The sequence below is a fragment of the Microcaecilia unicolor genome, chromosome 1, assembly GCF_901765095.1.
Source record: "Microcaecilia unicolor chromosome 1, aMicUni1.1, whole genome shotgun sequence".
Lineage (NCBI taxonomy): Eukaryota > Metazoa > Chordata > Amphibia > Gymnophiona > Siphonopidae > Microcaecilia > Microcaecilia unicolor.
Genome location: NC_044031.1, coordinates 2,741,184 through 2,761,616, shown reverse-complemented (window position 1 = coordinate 2,761,616; position 20,433 = coordinate 2,741,184). Strand labels below are relative to the sequence as shown.

The 20,433-nt window shown below is 42.0% G+C and overlaps 1 protein-coding gene across 1 annotated transcript in view; it reads right to left on the bottom strand.

Moving 5' to 3' along the window:
* LOC115460007 (dynein regulatory complex protein 11-like) overlaps window positions 1-20,433 on the bottom strand; it is a 118,182-nt gene that overhangs the window by 37,611 nt on the left and 60,138 nt on the right. Inside the window, exons 6-8 of the mRNA XM_030189869.1 lie at window positions 16,234-16,340; window positions 9,282-9,386; window positions 4,545-4,588 (exon numbers count right to left, since the gene is read on the bottom strand). Coding sequence (XP_030045729.1) covers window positions 4,545-4,588; window positions 9,282-9,386; window positions 16,234-16,340 — 256 coding nt within the window. The remainder of the gene's footprint in view (window positions 1-4,544; window positions 4,589-9,281; window positions 9,387-16,233; window positions 16,341-20,433) is intronic.

The window sequence follows — 20,433 nt, the reverse complement described above, 5'->3', positions numbered from 1 at the left end:
ATTTTAATTAAATCCAATTAGCACCAACAATTGCTTATTAAGATCTTAATTATTAGCACTAATTGGTTTGTTATTCAATTAAATTGCAGATACAAATTAGCATGTGCAATTTTTAGCAACCTTTTGGGGGTTGATGCCAAAGAATAATCACTTGGCAGTCACACCTTTGTTATTAATGCTGCTCTCATGGTTTTGATGTTACCACAATGTCCAGTTTTTCTTAGTTGGACTAGGAATTTTTATTTTTCTTTCCATTTTGCTCACACCTTTTTCAGTAGTAGCTCAAGGTGAGTTATATTCAGGTACTCCGGATATTTCTCTGTCCCAGGAGGGCTCACATTCTAAGTTTGTACCTGAGGCAATGGAGGGTTAAGTGACTTGCCCAAGATCAGAAGGAGCAGCAGCGGGATTTAAACTGGCCACCTCTGTATTACAAGACCAGTGCTCTAACCGCTAGGCTACCCCTCTACTAGCAACACTCCATATAGAATCTCAAATAGTAGCAACAGAATCTCAAATAGTAGCAACATTCCAAGTAGAATCTCAAATAGCAGCAACAGAATCTCAAATAATAACAACAGAATCTCAAATAGTAGCAACATTCCATGTGGAATCTCAAATATTATTGTTATTTAATTTATCTCTTTAGATTTTGCTCACACCTTTTTTCAGTAGCAGCTGAGTTACGTTCAGGTACTCTGGATATTTCTCTGTCCCAGGAGGGCTCACAATCTAAGTTTGTACCTGAGGCAATGGAGGGTTAAGTGACTTGCCCAAGATCACAAGAAGCAGCAGTGGGATTTGAACCAGCCACTTCTGGATTACAAGACCAGTGCTCTAACCACTAGGCTACCCCTCTACTAGCAACACTCCATATAGAATCTCAAATAGTAACAACATTCCCCGTAGAATCTCAAATAGTAGCAACATTCCATCTAGAATCTCCAATAGAGAAAGGGAAATGGGACTTGATATACCACCTTTCTGTGGTTTTTGCAACTCCATTCAAAGCAGTTTACATAGTATATACAGGTACTTATAATGGAGGGTTAAGTGACTTGCTCAGACTCACAAGGAGCTGCAAAGGGAATCAAACCCAGTTCCCCAGGATCAAAGTCTGCTGCACTAACCACTAGGCACTCCTCCACTAGCAACACTCCATATAGAATCTCAAATAGTAACAACATTCCATGTAGAATCTCAAATAACAGCAACATTCCATGTAGAATCTCAAATAGTAGCAACAGGATCTCAAATAGTAGCAACATTCCATGTAGAATCTCAAATAGTAGCAACAGAACCTCAAATAGTAGCAATATTCCATGTAGAATTTCAAATAATAGCAACAGAATCTCAAATAGTAACAACATTCCATGTAGAATCTCAAATAGCAGCAACATTCCATATAGAATCTCAAATAGTAGCAACATTCCATGTAGAATCTCAAATATTATTGTTATTTAATTTATCTCTTTAGATTTTGCTCACACCTTTTTTCAGTAGTAGCTCAAGGTGAGTTACATTCAGGTACTCTGGATATTTCTCTGTCCCAGGAGGGCTCACAATCTAAGTTTGTACCTGAGGCAATGGAGGGTTAAGTGACTTACCCAAGATCACAAGGAGCAGCAGTGGGATTTGAACCAGCCACATCTGGATTGTAAGACTGGTGCTCTAACCACTAGGCTACCCCTCAACTAGCAACATTCCATATAGAATCTCAAATAGTAGCACCAGAACCTCAAATAGTAGCAACATTCCACACACCTAGGCGCTATTGTATTATTAAAACCTAAACTGGTTTAACACAAAATTTTTAGGGGACGTTCACAGGGGAAGGGTATGGGCAGGACATAGACAGGGCTGACATTTATGCAGAAAATTACACAATTCCATTAACTACACATGTTGCATTTAGGCGCAACTCATTTATGTCAGACACAGACCTGATGACGCAGCGATACTGACTTAAACTAGCAATTCTATAATAAAAATTACACGCATAGGAGCCATTACAGAACAGGTTCAGTACCTGCTTAATTTTGGCCTAAAAAAATCAGAGCTGTAAAAACACGCTTAATCCACACCCATGACCCCTCCCATTTCTACGCCCCCTTTTCAGGGATGCACATAAAATTTAAGAGCGGATCACACACCTAAATTTACACACATACTTATTAATTGATTTCAATTAGCGTCAATGATTGCTTGTTAAAAAGCCAATTATTAGTGCTAATTGGCTCGTTATTTAATTAAATATGTGTACGGAATTTTTGGTGAGTTTTATTGAATCTGGGGGATAATGTTTATGTTTATTACTTGAAGCCACACTGAGCCCACAAAGAGGTGGGAAAATGTGGGATACAAATGCAATAAATAAATAAAAATAAATAAACTTGGTTCCTGACAAACAATTCAAAGTGAAAAAAAGAAAAGAACATCAATCAGTATCAATAACAGCAGATAGGAAGAACAAAAACAAACAGACAAAGCTGCAAAGAGGAACTTGCTGTCCACAAAAGCATAAAATATAATGAAAGAGAGCTTTTATCCCACTAGAAGTCAAGACGGAAAAGGTGGGTCTTCGAGGTTTCACAAAACGTTTTATAGGACACTTCAGCAAAGAAAGCGGCAGATTATTCCATAAAGAGGAGGCCAACACGAAAGCACAACAAATCATTACAGACCACCTGTGATACATCAAATATAGCAGGGTTGTGTTTTCTCTTTGTCTCTGGTTTGTCTTTGTTTCAGTTGTTTTTTCTCTTTGTCTCTCTGGTTTGTCTTTTTTGGGGGTTGTTTTTTTTCTCTCTGTCTAGTTTATCTTTGTTGGGGTTCTTTTTGTTTCAGTTGTTTTTTTTCTCTCTGTCTCTCTGGTTTATCTTTGTTGGAGTTGTTTTTTTCTCTTTGTCTCTCTGGTTTGTCTTTTTTGGGGGTTGTTTTTTTTCTCTCTGTCTAGTTTGTCTTTGTTGGGGTTCTTTTTGTTTCAGTTGTTTTTTTTCTCTCTGTCTCTCTGGTTTATCTTTGTTGGAGTTGTTTTTTTCTCTTTGTCTCTCTGGTTTGTCTTTTTTGGGGGTTGTTTTTTTTCTCTCTGTCTAGTTTGTCTTTGTTGGGGTTCTTTTTGTTTCAGTTGTTTTTTTTTCTCTCTGTCTCTCTGGTTTATCTTTGTTGGAGTTGTTTTTTTCTCTTTGTCTCTCTGGTTTGTCTTTTTTGGGGGTTGTTTTTTTTCTCTCTGTCTAGTTTATCTTTGTTGGGGTTCTTTTTGTTTCAGTTGTTTTTTTTCTCTCTGTCTCTCTGGTTTATCTTTGTTGGAGTTGTTTTTTTCTCTTTGTCTCTCTGGTTTGTCTTTTTTGGGGGTTGTTTTTTTTCTCTCTGTCTAGTTTGTCTTTGTTGGGGTTCTTTTTGTTTCAGTTGTTTTTTCTCTTTGTCTCTCTGGTTTGTCTTTTTTTGGGGGTTGTTTTTTTCTCTCTGTCTAGTTTGTCTTTGTTGGGGTTCTTTTTGTTTCAGTTGTTTTTTTTCTCTCTGTCTCTCTGGTTTATCTTTGTTGGAGTTGTTTTTTTCTCTTTGTCTCTCTGGTTTGTCTTTTTTGGGGGTTGTATTTTTTCTCTCTGTCTAGTTTGTCTTTGTTGGGGTTCTTTTTGTTTCAGTTGTTTTTTCTCTTTGTCTCTCTGGTTTGTCTTTGTTTCAGTTGTTTTTTCTCTTTGTCTCTCTGATTTGTCTTTTTTGGGGGTTGTTTTTTTCTCTCTGTCTAGTTTGTCTTTGTTGGGGTTCTTTTTGTTTCAGTTGTTTTTTTTCTCTCTGTCTCTCTGGTTTATCTTTGTTGGAGTTGTTTTTTTCTCTTTGTCTCTCTGGTTTGTCTTTTTTGGGGGTTGTTTTTTTTTCTCTCTGTCTAGTTTGTCTTTGTTGGGGTTCTTTTTGTTTCAGTTGTTTTTTCTCTTTGTCTCTCTGGTTTGTCTTTGTTTCAGTTGTTTTTTCTCTTTGTCTCTCTGGTTTGTCTTTTTTGGGGGTTGTTTTTTTCTCTCTGTCTAGTTTGTCTTTGTTGGGGTTCTTTTTGTTTCAGTTGTTTTTTTTCTCTCTGTCTCTCTGGTTTATCTTTGTTGGAGTTGTTTTTTTCTCTTTGTCTCTCTGGTTTGTCTTTTTTGGGGGTTGTTTTTTTTCTCTCTGTCTAGTTTGTCTTTGTTGGGGTTCTTTTTGTTTCAGTTGTTTTTCTCTTTGTCTCTCTGTTTTGTCTTTTTTGGGGGGGTTGTATTTTCTCTCTGTCTGTCTAGTTTGTCTTTGTTGGGGTTCTTTTTGTTTCAGTTGTTTTTTTTTTTCTCTGTCTAATTTGATTTTCTTGGGGTTGTTCTTGTCTCTTGTCTGGGTTGTATTTGTTATTTATTTATTTTATTTCTCTGGATTGTCTTTGATAAATATTCTTGTCTGCTTTTCTGTTATAATGCCTTTCCTTTCTGTTTTAAATTGTAGCTTATTGTAAACCTCTGTCGAGAGGCAGAATAGCAAATGCTTTAAATATTGATATGTGAATGTATAAGGCAGACAAATCTTACCTGTCAGGTGTCAAATCTTTTTCCTTCTTTCCTTTTTTTCCTTTCTGTGATCAGAAAACAGAGAATTTATTAGAACCAAAGCATTCAAACTGAAAACATGTGTGTGCTTTTTTGCATGTATGTCTCTGTGTGTGTTTGTAAACCACTTATAGAGCATTCCTGATATGTGATATAATAAGAAATAAACTTGTGTGCACCCGTGACTGCATGCGTGTTTGTTTATGCATGTATGTGTGTGTGTGTGTGTGTGTGTATGTGCATGTATTCATGTATGTGTGAGTCTATGTATGTACAGTAATACCTCGGTTTTCGTTGACTTTGGTTATCGTCGGTTTCAGTTTTCGTTGATTTTTTTCCACAAAAAATTTGTCTCGGATTTCGTCGGTTGCCTCAGATTTCGTTGGCGTGCCCATGTGAACTCGCTGCTAATTTTGCGAAAACAAAGGGCGACCCATGCGTTCTCCTGCTCAGTGTGGCATTGTTTCTCGTTGCCTCGGTTTTCATCGGTTTCGGATTTCGCCGATTGTTTTCGGACGGATTATCAAGGTATCACTGTATATGTATATCTATATGTGTGTATGTGCAGGAGCATGTCTGTATGTGCATATTTGTGTGTGAACGCATGTGAGTACATCTGTATATGTATATCTGGGTTATTTTACTATTGTTATGCTGTCAACAAATTTGTAAGTTTGATGTTAAAGTATATCTGCTGTGCACTGCCTTGGGTGAATCTTTTCATAAAGGCAGTTAATAAACCCCAATAAATAAATAGCTATCTGTACATGTGTGTGTATGTCTCTGCACATCTGTACATGGGTGTGTGTCTAGCTGTTCAGTGGTATGTCTGTGGATGCATTTGTATGATTGCACATCTGTATGTGTGTGTGCATGCATGTGAGTGCATCTGTATATGTATATCTGTACACATGTGTGTGTCTGTGTGCATGCCTCTGTACATCTGTACATGGGTGTGTGTGTGTCTATCTGTTCACATGTATGTCTGTGCATGTGTGTGTATGATTGCACATCTGTGTGTGTATCTGCATGTGTGTACATGTACATGTGCATATGTGTGGTATGCAAGTGTACATGTGTGCATGTGCACACATGTGTGAGCACATGTGTGTGTTGTGCGTGTAAGAGTTGAAATGCGAGAAAATGGAAGAGACAGAAGGAAGAGGAGAGGGAGAGACAGGGATGTGCTGTAGGACAGGGGGGGAGGGGGAAGATTGAAGTGAGAAAGGAAGGAACATGAGAAGAGAGTGGGTGAGATTGAATGAGGGATTACAGTACAACCAGGAGCTAGTTAGATGTGTTTACTGTTCCTCTGATCTCAAACTTCCGTCATATTCTAGCGGAAAACTCCTTAAAATCTCCAACACAAATTGAAGAACTAGGTTATACCTGAATCTGACCTGAAGGAGCATTAAATTAGCTCCAGAGAAAAGCTCTTCAGGCCATGTATGCAATAAGAAACCCCAGGCCAGTTACTTAACAAGTTGTATGGGAGCGACATCTGGGATAGAAATCCCACAGCTTCACTTCTGCAAATACACTTGCGGCACTAAGTTTTCAATCGAGCCCTGTGTAGGAAAATGGAAATTCAGCCACATACTGTAAGTCTGGTTCCATCAAAAATGGGGGAGATGTTCAGTTATTGTTAGATATTAGACAGGAGACCTGCTCCTCTAACACCCACCCGGAACAACATGCTGTAAGTCACTGCAGGGGTGACATTGCAAAAGGGACAGAGCAGGAGATGCTGCAGAGGTGACACTGCACAGGACATGCAGGAAAATCCCACATTGCTCGGCTGTCCCGGAGTCTGTCCTTCACATTACCCACCCCTATGTCTCCAGGACATGTGTATGTCACAGATGGTGTAACACTAGTAGCTCAGGGTGGGCTGTCATTCGTAACATCATAGGGAATGTCATTAACACATGAAAACAAGCAGAAAACACTACATTTTGTGTTTGTGGATAATACTACTACTACTTATTATTTCTATAGCGCTACAAGAAATACAATAAAATGACGACGCAGTCCTGCGTTTCAGCACCACATGCACCTGCTTCAGGAGTCAAATGAATGATTTCTGTAAAAACAACATAACATTGAAACTTAGAAAAAGCAGACACAAACAAGCTATAATATATAAGAGAACAATAAACCATCAAAAGAAGGCCGTGCAAGCAATAAAAATGATCAAAACAATAAACAATATAAATTAAAAGGTCTAACAAAAATTATTGCCCACAATAAAAGCATTTAAAATGATGTCAAAATTACAAGTTGGTTACTATAAATAGGTAAAATACATAAAACTATCAAATGAAAAACACATACAGATTACTAAATATAAAACAATAATGATGATTAATAAAATATATAAATCTATATATCTATCTATCTATATCTATCAATATGAATTTGTAAATATGTAGATAGTTTCCACAAATAAAAATAAGTAGAGTATATAGACATTATTGTTTTATATTTAGTAATCTGTGTTTTTCATTTGATAGTTTCATGTATTTTACCTATTTATAATAACCAACTCGTAGTTTTGAGAGCATTTTAAATGCTTTTATTATGGGCAATAATTTTTGTTAGATCTTTTAATTTATATTGTTTATAAAATTTATTGTTTTGATCATTTTTATTGCTTGTACAGCCTTCTTTTGATGATTAGTTCCCATATTTTAAATTATGCATGTCTATGTTTTTTCTAAGTTTCAATGTTATATTGTTTTTACAGAAATAATTTATTTGACTCCTGAAGCAGGTGCATCAGTGGCATAGCTACGTGGGGCCACAGGGGCCTGGGCCCACGTAGATTTGGCCCTGGACCCCCCTGCCAATGACCCTCTCAACCCCCCTCTCGCCACCAACCCTCACCAGCCGAGGTCCTCTTCTTCCGGCGCAAGGCTTCGTTCTGTTTCTGTGAGTCTGACGTCCTGCACATACAATGTGCAGGACGTCAGACTCACAGAAACAGAACGAAGCCTTGCACCGGAAGAGGAGGACCTCGGCTGGCGGGGGTTGGGATCCCCCGCCATCAAAGGTAGGCGACGGCAGGGGAGGGTTGGTGGCGGGGGTGGCGGCGGTAGCGAGGGGTGTCGACGGCGGGAGGAGGTGGTGGCACCGGGGGGGGGGGACAAAATGTGCCCCTGCACCTTGGGCTCTGGACCCCCCTCCCGCCGAAGTCTGGCTATGCCCCTGAGGTGCATGTGGCATCAAATTGTAGGACTGAGTCGAGGCAGTTTATTGTCTTTCTTCAATAAACCACCTGTTTTGGAACCACAGTGGTCTGCCCCTTCTCATTTTTGTTGCTGTGTTGTGAATAATAGTGGGCACTCTTTCTGAGAGTGCCCATCCCTTCTACTGGAATTTTCTGCCATTTTTGGATCTTCTACGAAGCTTCCTTGGTTGCCTATTTTTGTGCATATTAAGTTTAAAATCTTGATGTTGCTTTTACATACTGAAGCTTCATTAACTATTGCTCAAAGTTTGAAAGTTCATCATCCTTCAAGGAATTTGAGATCACAAGGTCATTGCTTTTTTGATGCTCCTTCTTTTCGGCAAGTTCGTCTTGACCAAGATCATGCTCATATATTCTTTGTAGTGGGCCCAACTATGTGGAATGCTCTTCCTTTAGAAATGCGTCAGATTTCATTACTTTATTATTAATGTTCAGAAAACAGTTTATTTATTTGTTGCATTTGTACCCCACATTTTCCCACCTATTTGTAGGCTCAATGTGGCTTACATAGTACCATCAAAGGCGTTTGCCCAGTTGGTGGATAACAAATACAAAGTTGTATAGTGATCATATGAGGTATAAGTGGAGGATCGGAATGGATGAAGATTGCGTGTTGTCCTGTTCGATCATAGTCATGCTGTGTTGGTAGGTGAAGAAGGTTACGTGGGGTCGTTGGGGTAGGCCTTTTTGAAGAGGTTGGTTTTTAGTGATTTCCTGAAGTTCAAGTGGTCGTAAATTGTTTTCACAGCTTTTGGGAGCCCATTCCATAGTTGTGCGCTTATGTAGGAGAAGCCGGCTGCGTACGTTGTTTTGTATTTCAGTCCTTTGCAATTTGGGTAGTGTAGGTTTAGGTAGGATCTTGATGATCTGACTTTGTTTCATATTGGTAAGTCTATAAGGTCTGTCATGTATCCTGGGACTACGCCATATATGATTTTGTGGACTAAGGTGCAGATTTTGAAGATGATCCGTTCTTTGATTGGGAACCAATGCAACTTTTCTCGGAGGGGTTTCGCACTTTTGAAGTGGGTTTTGTTTAGTTTTGTTCTATTGATTCATTCTGTTATTTTTATGCTGAATTTTGATTATTTTTAGATTTGCTGTAGGTGTTATGCTTTGTTTTATTGTACTATATGTTTTAGTTTTGAGTTTGTTTTAACTTTTATGAGTGTAACCTGCCTAAATGTCTTTGATAGGTAGGATATAAATAAATAAATAAAAACAGTAGAGCAACTCTGTACAAGGATGGGCCTCTCAACTGGTGTCTGCCAGTCTCTGTGCTCACCTTGGGGCACTTTTAATAAACATGACCGTATGCAGTAAATGCTGCATTTCCTATTTTATACCTATTGGCCATTCGGTACTTAGAGCACGTTAATGTCCATTAGATCCTGCTAAGCTTTAGTAAAAGGGTCCCTTTATGAGGTGGGCATAGGAGATACTCAAAGAAATGCACAGGGATGTCTCACCTTTTTGCCTTTCTTCCCCTTTGCCTTCCCCTTCCGTGCGATGCCCATATCTCTGTCCACCGCCATCTTCAATTTCTGCAGTTCTTCTCGCATCAGTTCATCCACCTATAGGTAACCAGCAGGAACATGGAGAAACTTTACTTCACTTTATTTGGATTATTACCCCACAATCATCCGAGTTGAGGACACAGTTCTATGTGACTCACATTAAATCAAGCAAAAATACAGACACAGGTCAAGGAATCATGATGCCATTCTCAGATGGACAGGATAGGGAGGAGACCTAATGGGGGTGGAGAACTTCTGGGTGTTATACACAAAATCTACAGGTGGGAGGGGAGAGGAATACAAGATCGGTGTCTTATTGCATAGAGTTAAGTTATGTTTGTCATCAGGAATTTCCTGCATAAAAATGTTTTCAGTTTTTTGCAAAAGCTTTTATAGGAAATGTCATGTCGTATGTTTCTGGTTAGCGTGTTCCACCATTGGACTGTGTTATACAGAAGTCCGGCGATGTGGGCTGATTTGTAGACCACTCCATTGCAGCTGGGGTAACGGATAATGAGGTGGACTCGGAGTTTCTCCTTGAGGTCCGTTAACAGTAGCTCTACTTAGATGGTGACTCTGGCTGCATCAACTAAGGCCGGTGGTGGGCTGGGTTGTACGGTCTGAGTCCTGCATAGGGTGATCCGGTTTAGGGTGAGCTGGAGAGAGCTTTGACGAAAACTCCAGCGGTTTGGAACGTGAGGACAGTGCAGGGCAAATGACAAGACGGATTTGTATAGGCTGAAGTGGGTTTTGACGGTAACTCCAGTATTTGGAACTTAAGGACAGAGCCACGTGGACTTCTATGGTCTATGTCCCAGAACCACCAAAAAAAGACCATGATCAAGTAAATAACATTACATTCACTGTTGATTTAAATCTTGAATTGATAATGAATGTGACTGTTGGGCAGACTAGATAGACCATTCAGATCCTTATCTGCCGTCACTTACTATGTTACTATCCTGCTTATTTTCAAAAGAGAAGGGCGCCCATCTTCCAACACAAATCGGGAGATGGGCGTCCTTCTCCCAAGGTCGCCCAAATCGGTATAATCGAAAGCCAATTTTGGGCATCCTTAACTGCTTTCCGTCGCGGGGATGACCAAAGGTCCCGGGGGCATGTTGGCAGTGTACCGAAGGCGGGACGGGGGCGTAGTTAAGAGATGGGCATCCTTGGCCGATAATGGAAAAAAGAAAGGGAACCCTGATGAACACTTGGCCGACTTTACTTGGTCCATTTGTTTTCACAACCAAGCCTCAAAAAGGTGCCCAAACTGACCAGATGACCACCGAAGGGAATCGGGGATCACCTCCCCTGACTCCCCCAGTGGTCACTAACCCCCTCCCACCCTCAAAAAAACAATTTAAAAATTTTTTTTTTGCCAGCTTCTATGCCAGACTCAAATGCCATACTCAGGTCCATCACAGCAGTATACAGGTACCTGGAGCAGTTGTAGTGGGTGCTAGGCAGACCCAGGCCCATCCCCCTCCTACCTGTTACACTTGTGGTGGTAAATGTGAGCCCCCCAAAACCCAGCACAAACCCACTGTACCCACATCTAGATGCCCCCCTTCATCCCTAAGGGTTATGGTAGTGGTGTACAGTTGTGGGGAGTGGGTTTTAGGAGGGTTTGGGGGGCTCAGCACACCTGGGAGCAATTTTTGAAGTCCACCGCAGTGCCCTCTAGGGTGCCTGGTTGGTCTCCTGGCATGTGAGGGAGGCCAGTGCACTACGAATGCTGGCTCCTCCCATGACCAAATGGCTTGGATTTGGTAATTTTTGAGATGGCCATCCTCGGTTTCCATTATCGGTGAAAACTGAGGTCACCCATCTGTAAGGTCAGCGATCTCAACATTTAGGTCGACCTAAATGTTGAGATTTGGGCGTCCCCGACTGTATTATCGAAACGAAAGATGAACGTCCGTCTTGTTCGATAATACGGGATGCCCCGCCCCTTTGCAGGGACGTCCTTAGAGATGGGCGCCCTTAAAGATGGGCGCCCAGTTTGATTATGCCCCTCTATGTTACTTATGTCCTTATGTACTAGCAACATCATATAGCTTGGTGTGGTGCCGTAGACAACCTGGTATACTAAAGTTCAGATTTTGAACACCACTTTGGCTTTTATGGGTAGCCAATGCAGGGATTGTAGTAGTGGTGTAGCTTGGTCGTATCTGGATGCACCACAGATCAGACACGCAGAGGTATGTTGTACTGTTTGTAGTTTTTTTGAGGACGTATTCCCTGCACCCCGCATAGATCACATTGCAGTAGTCTATCTTGGACAGCACAAAACTTTGGGCCAGGACGCAAAAGGTGTTTTTTGAGGGTTCATAGTTTTCGCAGTGCCATAGTGATCTGGAAACTTTTGAAGTTAGGGTGGACACTTGTAGTTCTAGAGTTAGGTGCCGGTCGAGTAGTGCAGCACTTACACACAGGATCTAACTGCAGACAATCGACAACCACTCTCAGCCCAGGAGTTGGCAAACTACTTTGAGCAAAAACTTACTACTATTAGAAGAGCACTGCCCATTCCATCGGAGGGGAATACCTAGACTTATTAAGACAAGCAGAAGACCCCATGCCAACAGACAGATCATGGTCATCCTTCACACCGCCCTCCAACGACATGGTCAGACACTATATGAGTAGATACGACGTCCCAATGCATACTAGATGCATGTCCGAATTTCTTACTGAAAAATGCCCCCAATACATTCATACAAAGCCTAACCAAATACAGCTTCTTTTTGTCCCGACAGAGAAGATGCGTTATTCTAACCCCCATCCAATACTTATGTACTTATGTACTACTACTAATAACATCTATATAGCGCTACCAGCCGCATGTAGCGCTGAACACTTGACATAGAGAGACAGTCCCTGCTCAAAGAGCTTACAATCTAAGTAAAACAGACAGACAAGACATTACAGGCAAGGGAATTATAGAGTAAAGAGGAACAGGGAAGGAGGAGGGCAAATGAGTAACGGTTAGGGGCCAAAGGCAGTAGTGAAAAGGTCAGCTTTCAACTTAGAATGAGAGTTGAGTACTAGAGTTGAGAAAGGAGGTTAGCATGGGCAGGAGAGTCATGATCCTTCAGTTTGACATGTCCTAAGCATTTGACTTGGTGGATGTCTGGTAGCATTATAGAAATGATAAGTACTAATAGTAGTACTGTTACTATACATGCTAGATAACTTAGGTAAAGGGGCATGGTACTATCCTGGTTTGAGGGATTCCTGAGAGGTAGATCCTACAAAGTAAAAAGATGTCAGAATCTCTATAAACAGATTGGACACCAGATTGTGGAGTACCTCAAGGTTCTCCCATCTCTCCATCTCTAGTCAACATTCTGATGGCCCCTCTAGGCCACAAACTGGAAGAGAGCAAAGACATACATATACGCAGAAGACGTCATCCATATGCATCCCCTTTGTCAACGACATCCAGGGGCAGACTGAGGGTGGTCTGGGACCCCTGCCTGGCCACTGCTCGACACCCCCCATTTCTCTAGACATATTTTGCTCCGACCCCTTCCTCTTTTTATGCAATTTTTTCAATACGGTCATCAGTGTCAGGACTGATTTTTAATAGTTCTTCAGGGTAAAAAGAATCATCCATGGCTTCGCCGTCATAATCCTGTATCTTGTAAATAGGCTTCTGCTCCCTGTTTAACATATCCATTATTATAAATATCTCATTGGTACACATTGCAGTGAAAAACAGTCACAGTGACCAGAAACTCTGGCCACAGTTGGCCGCGGATAGCAACCATAGTAACATAGTAGATGATGGCAGAAAAAGACCTGCACGGTCCATCCAGTCTGCCCAACAAGACAACTCATGTGTGCTACTTTTTGTGTATACCCTACTTTGTTTTATACCTGTGCTCTTCAGGGCACAGACCGTATAAGTCTGCCCAGCACTAGCCCCGCCTCCCAACCACCAGCCCCGCATCCCAACCACCAGCCCCGCCTCCCAACCACCAGCTCTGGCACAGACCATATAAGTCTGCCCAGCACTAGCCCCGCCTCCCAACCACCAGCCCCGCCTCCCAACCACCAGCTCTGGCACAGACCATATAAGTCTGCCAAGCGCTATCCCTGCCTCCCAAAATCCAGTCCCGCCTCCCACCACTGGCTCTGGCACAGACCGTATAAGTCTGCCCCGCACTATCCCCGCCTCCCAACCTCCAGCCCCGCCTCCCACTACCAGCTCTGCTATCCAATCTCGGTTAAGCTCCTGAGGATCCTTTCCTTTTGAACAAGATTCCTTTATGTTTATCCCACGCATGTTTGAATTCCGTTACCGTTTTCCTCTCCACCACCTCCCGCAGGAGGGCATTCCAAGCATCCACCACTCTCTCCGTGAAGAAATACTTCCTGACATTTTTCTTGAGTCTGCCCCCCTTCAATCTCATTTCATGTCCTCTTGTTCTACCGCCTTCGTATCTCCGGAAAAGGTTCGTTTGCGGATTAATACCTTTCAAATATTTGAACGTCTGTATCATATCACCCTTGTTTCTCCTTTCCTCCAGGGTATACATGTTCAGGTCAGCAAGTCTCTCCTCATACGTCTTGTTACGCAAATCCCATACCATTCTCGTAGCTTTTCTTTGCACCGCTTCGATTCTTTTTACATTCTTAGCAAGATACGGCCTCCAAAACTGAACACAATACTCTAGATGGGGCCTCACCAACGACTTATACAGGGGCATCAACACTCCCTTTCTTCTGCTGGTCACACCTCTCTCTATACAGCCCAACATCTAGATACAGCCACCGCCTTGTCACACTGTTTCGTCGCCTGACTGTACGACTGCAAAGATAAGATGTATTCACTAAACTTTGAGTAAGAGTGGTTAAAACTTAACATAGAGTGAATAAAACAGAAAACACTGGAGGTTTTTATGTCAGTCATGCGAGTGAGTACTCCGTAAGTGTACGACAGTGTGACTGTGAAGTTCGGAGCTACTTCTCGATACGTGAGGCTTTTCCTCCAGTATTTTATAAAATGAAAAAATAAAACAAGATTTGAAAAAAATCATAACACGCTGTTTATAGAAGAAAGGATTCTAGTATATGATCACTTCCTGTGACATCAGTAAAAGGGGAAGGGGTTTGGAGCGGGGTTATACAAAAAGGGGGCAGTGGTTGGAGCAGGACTATGCAAATAAGGCAGGGCACGGGACGTGGTTATGCAAATATGTGGGGCTATGACATCGTATCTTGCAACATCATCAAAGGGGCGGGGAGGGAGTGGTCTGGGCAGTGTGAGTATGGTTTGGGTGTGTCCTCGCCTTTTGATTGGCTAAGATACTGGAAATGGGTGTGGCACCTTCCAAAATCAATTAGCCTGACAAATGCTGGGAAATAAGGCCAGTGCCGGGCAGACTTCTACCGTCTGTGTCCCGATTAAATGGCAAGGACAGATCAAGATATGTTACATTGCAACACATGATATGAGTTTATCTGATTGGGCAGACTGAATGGACCGTGCAGGTCTTTATCTGCCATCATCTACCATGTTACTGTTCATCCAAGGGATTACATGGCTCTCTTAATTAGGAATCCACCTAGGACATTACGGTATTTGTGGAACAAAAACGCATTTGTACTATATCTATTCTCCTCTTTCCCCAGAATTAAACACTTCCTGTTCATTCTTTAATTCTCTCAGGTTTGTGAAATGTGCATCTCTGATCTCTTTTTGTTTTTTACACAGTACAAGAGGAAATGCATTTCTGTTTCTATTTCTCCTCTTTCCCTTGGTTTACATAAGAATAAGAATAGCTTTACTGGGTCAGACCATTGGTCCAACTAGCCCAGTATCCTGCTTCCAACAGTGGCCAATCCAGGTCACAAGCACTTGGCAGAAACCCAATTGGTAGCAGCATTCCGTGATCCCAATCCCAGGGCAAGCAGTGGCTTCCCCCTTGTCCATCTCAGTAACAGACTGTGGACCTTTCCTCCGGGAACTTGTCCAAACCTTGTTTAAACCCAGACACGCTAACCATTGGAGAAAAGGCGGCTGAGGGGAGATATGAAAGAGGTCTATAAAATAATGAGTGGAGTTCAACGGGTAGATGTGAAGCGTCTGTTCATGCTTTCCAAAAATACTAGGACTAGGGGGCATGCGATGAAGCTACAATGTAGTAAATTTAAAACAAATCGAAGAAAAGTTTTCTTCACTCGATGTGCAATCAAACTCTGGAATTCGTTGTCAGAGAATGTGGTAAAGGCGGTTAACTTAGCAGAGTTTTAAAAAGGTTTGGACGGCTTCCTAAAGGAAAAGTGCATAGACCATTATTAAATGGACTAGGGAAAAATCCACTATTTCTGGGATAAGCAGGATAAAATGTTTTGTACTTTTTGGGATCTTGCCAGGTATTTGTGATCTGGATTGGCCACTGTTGGAAACAGGATGCTGGGTTTCATGGACCTTTGGTCTTTCCCAGTATGGCAATACTTATGTACTTATGTAACATATTAGATGGTAATAGTGGAAGAATCACCCAATGGTTAGCGCAGTAATGTGATAACCAGAGAAGCCAGGGTTCAAATCCTGCTTCTGCCACTATCACCCTTGGTGACCTTGGGTGAGTCACTTTCCCCTCCATTTGCTCAGCTACAAGTGCATGTAAATTTCCAAATCCAACCCCCCCCCTCCCCCTCCATCTTATCTATTAACTGATCTGAGACCTTTTCCCAGTGTGTCCGAAATCAGCGGCAATGCTGGTAGACCATTTCTGACCTTCTGTCTCCCTGCTTATCGCTGCTGCTTTTTTGGATGTGTGTGTGTGTGGGGGGGGGGGGGGGGGGAGACGGGGTTGTAGACACTGCCTCTCTCTGCTTCCCTGAGGCCTGGTGTCGCTCTCTCTTTCCTTCAACCTCAATTTGTCACCTGAATTCTGATTTCTTCTTCCACTTCTTTCCTCTTTTCTTCTTTAATTAGTTCAGCATCAAAGCTCTGGTTTAGATTATGGGACTCATCTCGATGTCTCCAGATCTCTGGAACAAAAATAATTGTCATTTTATAAACTGATCGGTCTCACAACATCCTACAAAGTAACACCTTCCCGGAGCACACCCTGAGCACTCTCAATTCATTTGGTAGGACAGACACACACCCAGAGGGTGGAGGTGAATCGATTTTTCATTCATTCAAACAATACAAAGACCAGGGGAGACTCAATGAAATTACCTGGAAATACTTTTAAAACAAAAAGGAGGAAATGTTTTTTCACTCAAAGAATAGTTCAGCTCTGGAACTCGATGCAGGAAGATTTGGTAATGGTGGTTAGCATATCTGGGTTTAAAAAAGGTTTGGACAAGTTCCTGGAGAAAAAGTTCATAGTCTGCTATTGAGACAGACGTGGGGAAAAGCCACTTCTTGCCCTGGATCGGTAGCATGGAAGGTTCCTTTTTGGGTTCCTGCCAGGTACTTGTGACCTGGATGGGCCACTGTTGGAAGCAGGATACTGAGCTAGATGATCCATTGGTCTGCCCCAGTATAGCTATTCTTAGGTTCTTATGTCAGGGAGTCGTAACCACTGTTCCCTCTAAGCTGAGTGGAAGGTCCTCCAGCTGCATTGCTGCCAGTGGGGGGAAGTGCTTCAATATTGTGTTTTCTATCACTAGGGTCAAGCAGGTTCCCTAGAGTCCTGCAGAGCTTGCCTGTCTTTCACTATTGAAAATGTGATAATGAAACAGCACCACCCACTGGCAGGAATGTAGGTGGAGGACTCTCACTCAGCTGGGATGGAACAGTGGTCATAACCCACTCGTCTGGACTGGTCTGTTGTGGACGATAATGAAAGTTAACAAACCTAAACAAGAAAGCTTGATAGTTGCAGATTAGGACAATGAATGTTCAAGAGAAAGTACAACCAGCAATGATTACAGTAGTGAAAGGTTGATGTCAGAAGGACTATATAAGAAAAGCACAGTAAGGCAGTAAAGCTAATCCACTGAAAACCGTATAAATACTGGAAAAAAGAGAGATCATGATTCCACGAGAACTGTGATGGAGGGGCAGCCAAGTGATTAGTGAAGTGGGCTGAGAACCAAGAGGACCTGGTTTCCATTCCAACTCCAGCTCCTTTCTGACTATGGGTAAATCACCTTTACTAATGAGTAGGTCAAAGAGGGTCATAAAAACAGACAGAAAAGAAGTCCAAGGTGAACAGTATAAAAAAATTAGATTGTCAGCCCTCCAGGGACAGGGAAATGCCCAGTGTACCTGAATGCAAACTCACCTTGAGCTACTACTGAAAAAGGTGTGAGCAAAATCCAAATAAATGATCAATCATACTTAAATAAAAGAAAATGTATAGCAACACATATAAAGCAGTGAGGGAGTAGAAAAACAAGTCACCCGTTGGTAACCTCAAAGGCCTGCTCAAACATCCATTACCCCAGGTATTTCTTGATCGATTGAGATTTATTAACCGTCTTTCTGAAAATATTCACCTAAGGCGGTGTAAGTACATAGAAAATACCAGTATATAATTTGTAAATAGCTTAGATTGTAACCACAGAAAGCAAGTATATTATATCCCATCCTTTTTTCCCACCTGGAATATTTCCATTCCAACAGACCGGCAGGTACAATCCTAAAGAAAGACACAGAGGAGGGAACTGTCACGGTTGTGCCCAGGTTCCTTGCTCTCAGTCACCTCGACCCCTGGTGGTTAGATCTGGTGGCTGCTGTGAACTGATGGCTTGCCGTTTCCCATGTTCCAGTAGATATGCTGGTCTGGTCCAGATCTTCCAGCCTTCCAGATTGTTTTGGGAGTTTTTTTGAAACTAAGCAGTACCCATACCTGGTGAACTCCCTTGTATGCTGCCTTTATTAATCACCTGGGAAGTTCTCTAGTTTGCCTTGCAAAAGAGGTCCTCAGAGGAGTTTCCTTTGGTGAGAGTTAGTTGCAGTGCTGCTGTGCTATTTCCTGATTGTGACTTTGACCCTGTTTGTTTCCTGATTTATTCTTCTGTCTGCTGCCTGCCCAGACCCGGCTTGTTTTCTGTTTTTTTCTGCTGCTTGCTGCCTGCCTGGAACCCCAGTGTGTTTTCTGGAAGTGACCTGCTGTTCGCCGGCTGCTGTTTCCTGTAGTTCTGCCTTCCTGCCCTGTCCGGTAAGTCCTGCCGGCCACCTGCACCCAGGGGCTCAACTCCTGAGGAATGGCGGTCAAGTGCAGGTGAAGTTTGGGCTGAATTCCTGTCCTGCGTGCTCCAGCTTGAGTTGCCTCGGCTGCAGTCTCCGCCTGGTAGTTCCAGTCCTGGGTTTGCTGGTACGTCTGTTCTGCCTTGTCTGTGTTTGGGTGATTCTCCTGCCGATACCGCCCCTCGGCAGTGGCCCAAGGGCTCACTAACCCCGAGGTTCCACGAGAAACGTGACAGGAACAGAGCGACAGGTACAACTCCAGCCACCTTGCTGGGAAGTCTATAAGGACTTTGCTGATCTTTATCAGCTGTTTGTTTCTATGTTAGCACAAAAAGCTGAATGCAAGAAAGCTAGTGAAATCGAAAATCCTAATCTCAAGTATTTATAACCTGCGTTCTCCTAAAATCAGTCCTGAGTGGATTCTAACAAAGAGAACCAGTGAATTAACTGGAAAATAATAGACAATATGCTTACAAAGACGGAAGACCAAATGACAGCCGGCATTAGCTAAAAGAAAATCCTTCAGAAAATGATGAAGGAACCAACTGAAATTAATAAGAAACAGCATAAGGAATGTCAAGCCAAATGCAAAGCGCTGATAAGGAAGGCTAAGAGGGACTTCAAAACAAAGATTGCGTTGGAGGCAAAAACACATAGTAAAATGTTTTTAAAGTAAATTAAAAGCAAGAAGCCAACAAAGCAATCGGTTGGATCACTAGATGACCAAGGGGTAAAAGGGGCGATCAGGGAACACAAAGCCATAGTGGAGAGATTAAATGAATTCTTTGCTTCAGTGTTCACCGAGGAAGATTTGGAAGAGATACCCGTACCAGAAATGGTATTTGAAGCTAACGAGTCGGAGAAACGAATGAAATCTCTATAAACCTGGAGGATGTAATGGGGCAATTTGACAAATTGAAGAGTAGCAAATCTCCTGGACAGGATGGTATTCATCCCAGAGTACTGATAGAATTGAAAAATGAACTGGCGGAACTATTGTTAGTAATATGTACTTTATCTTTAAAATCGAGCGTAGTACCAGAAGGTTGGAGGGTAGCCCATGTAACGTCAATATTTAAAAGAAGTTCAAGAGGTGATCTGGGAAATTATAGACTGGTGAGTCTGACGTCGGTGCCAGGCAAAATGGTAAAGACTATTATAAAGAACAAAATTACAGAGCATATTCAAAAGCATGGATTACTGAGACAAAGCCAACATGGATTTACTGAAGGGAAATCTTGCCTCACCAATCTACTACATTTCTTTGAAGGGGTGAACAAACATGTGGATAAAGGGGAGCCGGTTGATATTGTGTATCTGGATTTTCAAAAGGCGTTTGACAAAGTACCTCATGAAAGACTCCAGAAGAAATTGGAGAGTCATGGGATAGGAGGTAGTGTTCTATTGTGGATTAAAAACTGGTTAAAAGATAGAAAACAGAGAGTAGGGTTAAATGGTCAGTATTCTCAATGGAGAAGGGTAGTTAGTGAGGTTCCCCAGGGGTCTGTGCTGGGACCGCTGCATTTTAACATATTTATAAATGATGTAGTGATGGGAGTAACTAGTGAGGTAATTAAATTTGCTGATGACACAAAGTTATTCAAAGTCGTTAAATCACGGGAGGATTGTGAAAAATTACAAGAGGACCTTACGAGACTGGGAGACTGGGCGACTGGGTGTCTAAATGGCAGATGATGTTTAATGTGAGCAAGTGCAAAGTGATGCATGTGGGAAAGAGGAACCCAAACTATAACTACGTCATGCAAGGTTCAGCGTTGGAAGTCACGGACCGAGAAAGGGATCTAGGTGTCGTCGTTGATGATAATTGAAATCCTCTGCCCAATGTGCTGAGAAAGCAAATAGAATGTTAGGTATTATTAGGAAAGAAATGGAAAATAAAAGTGAGGATGTTATAATGCCTTTGTTTTGGTCCATGGA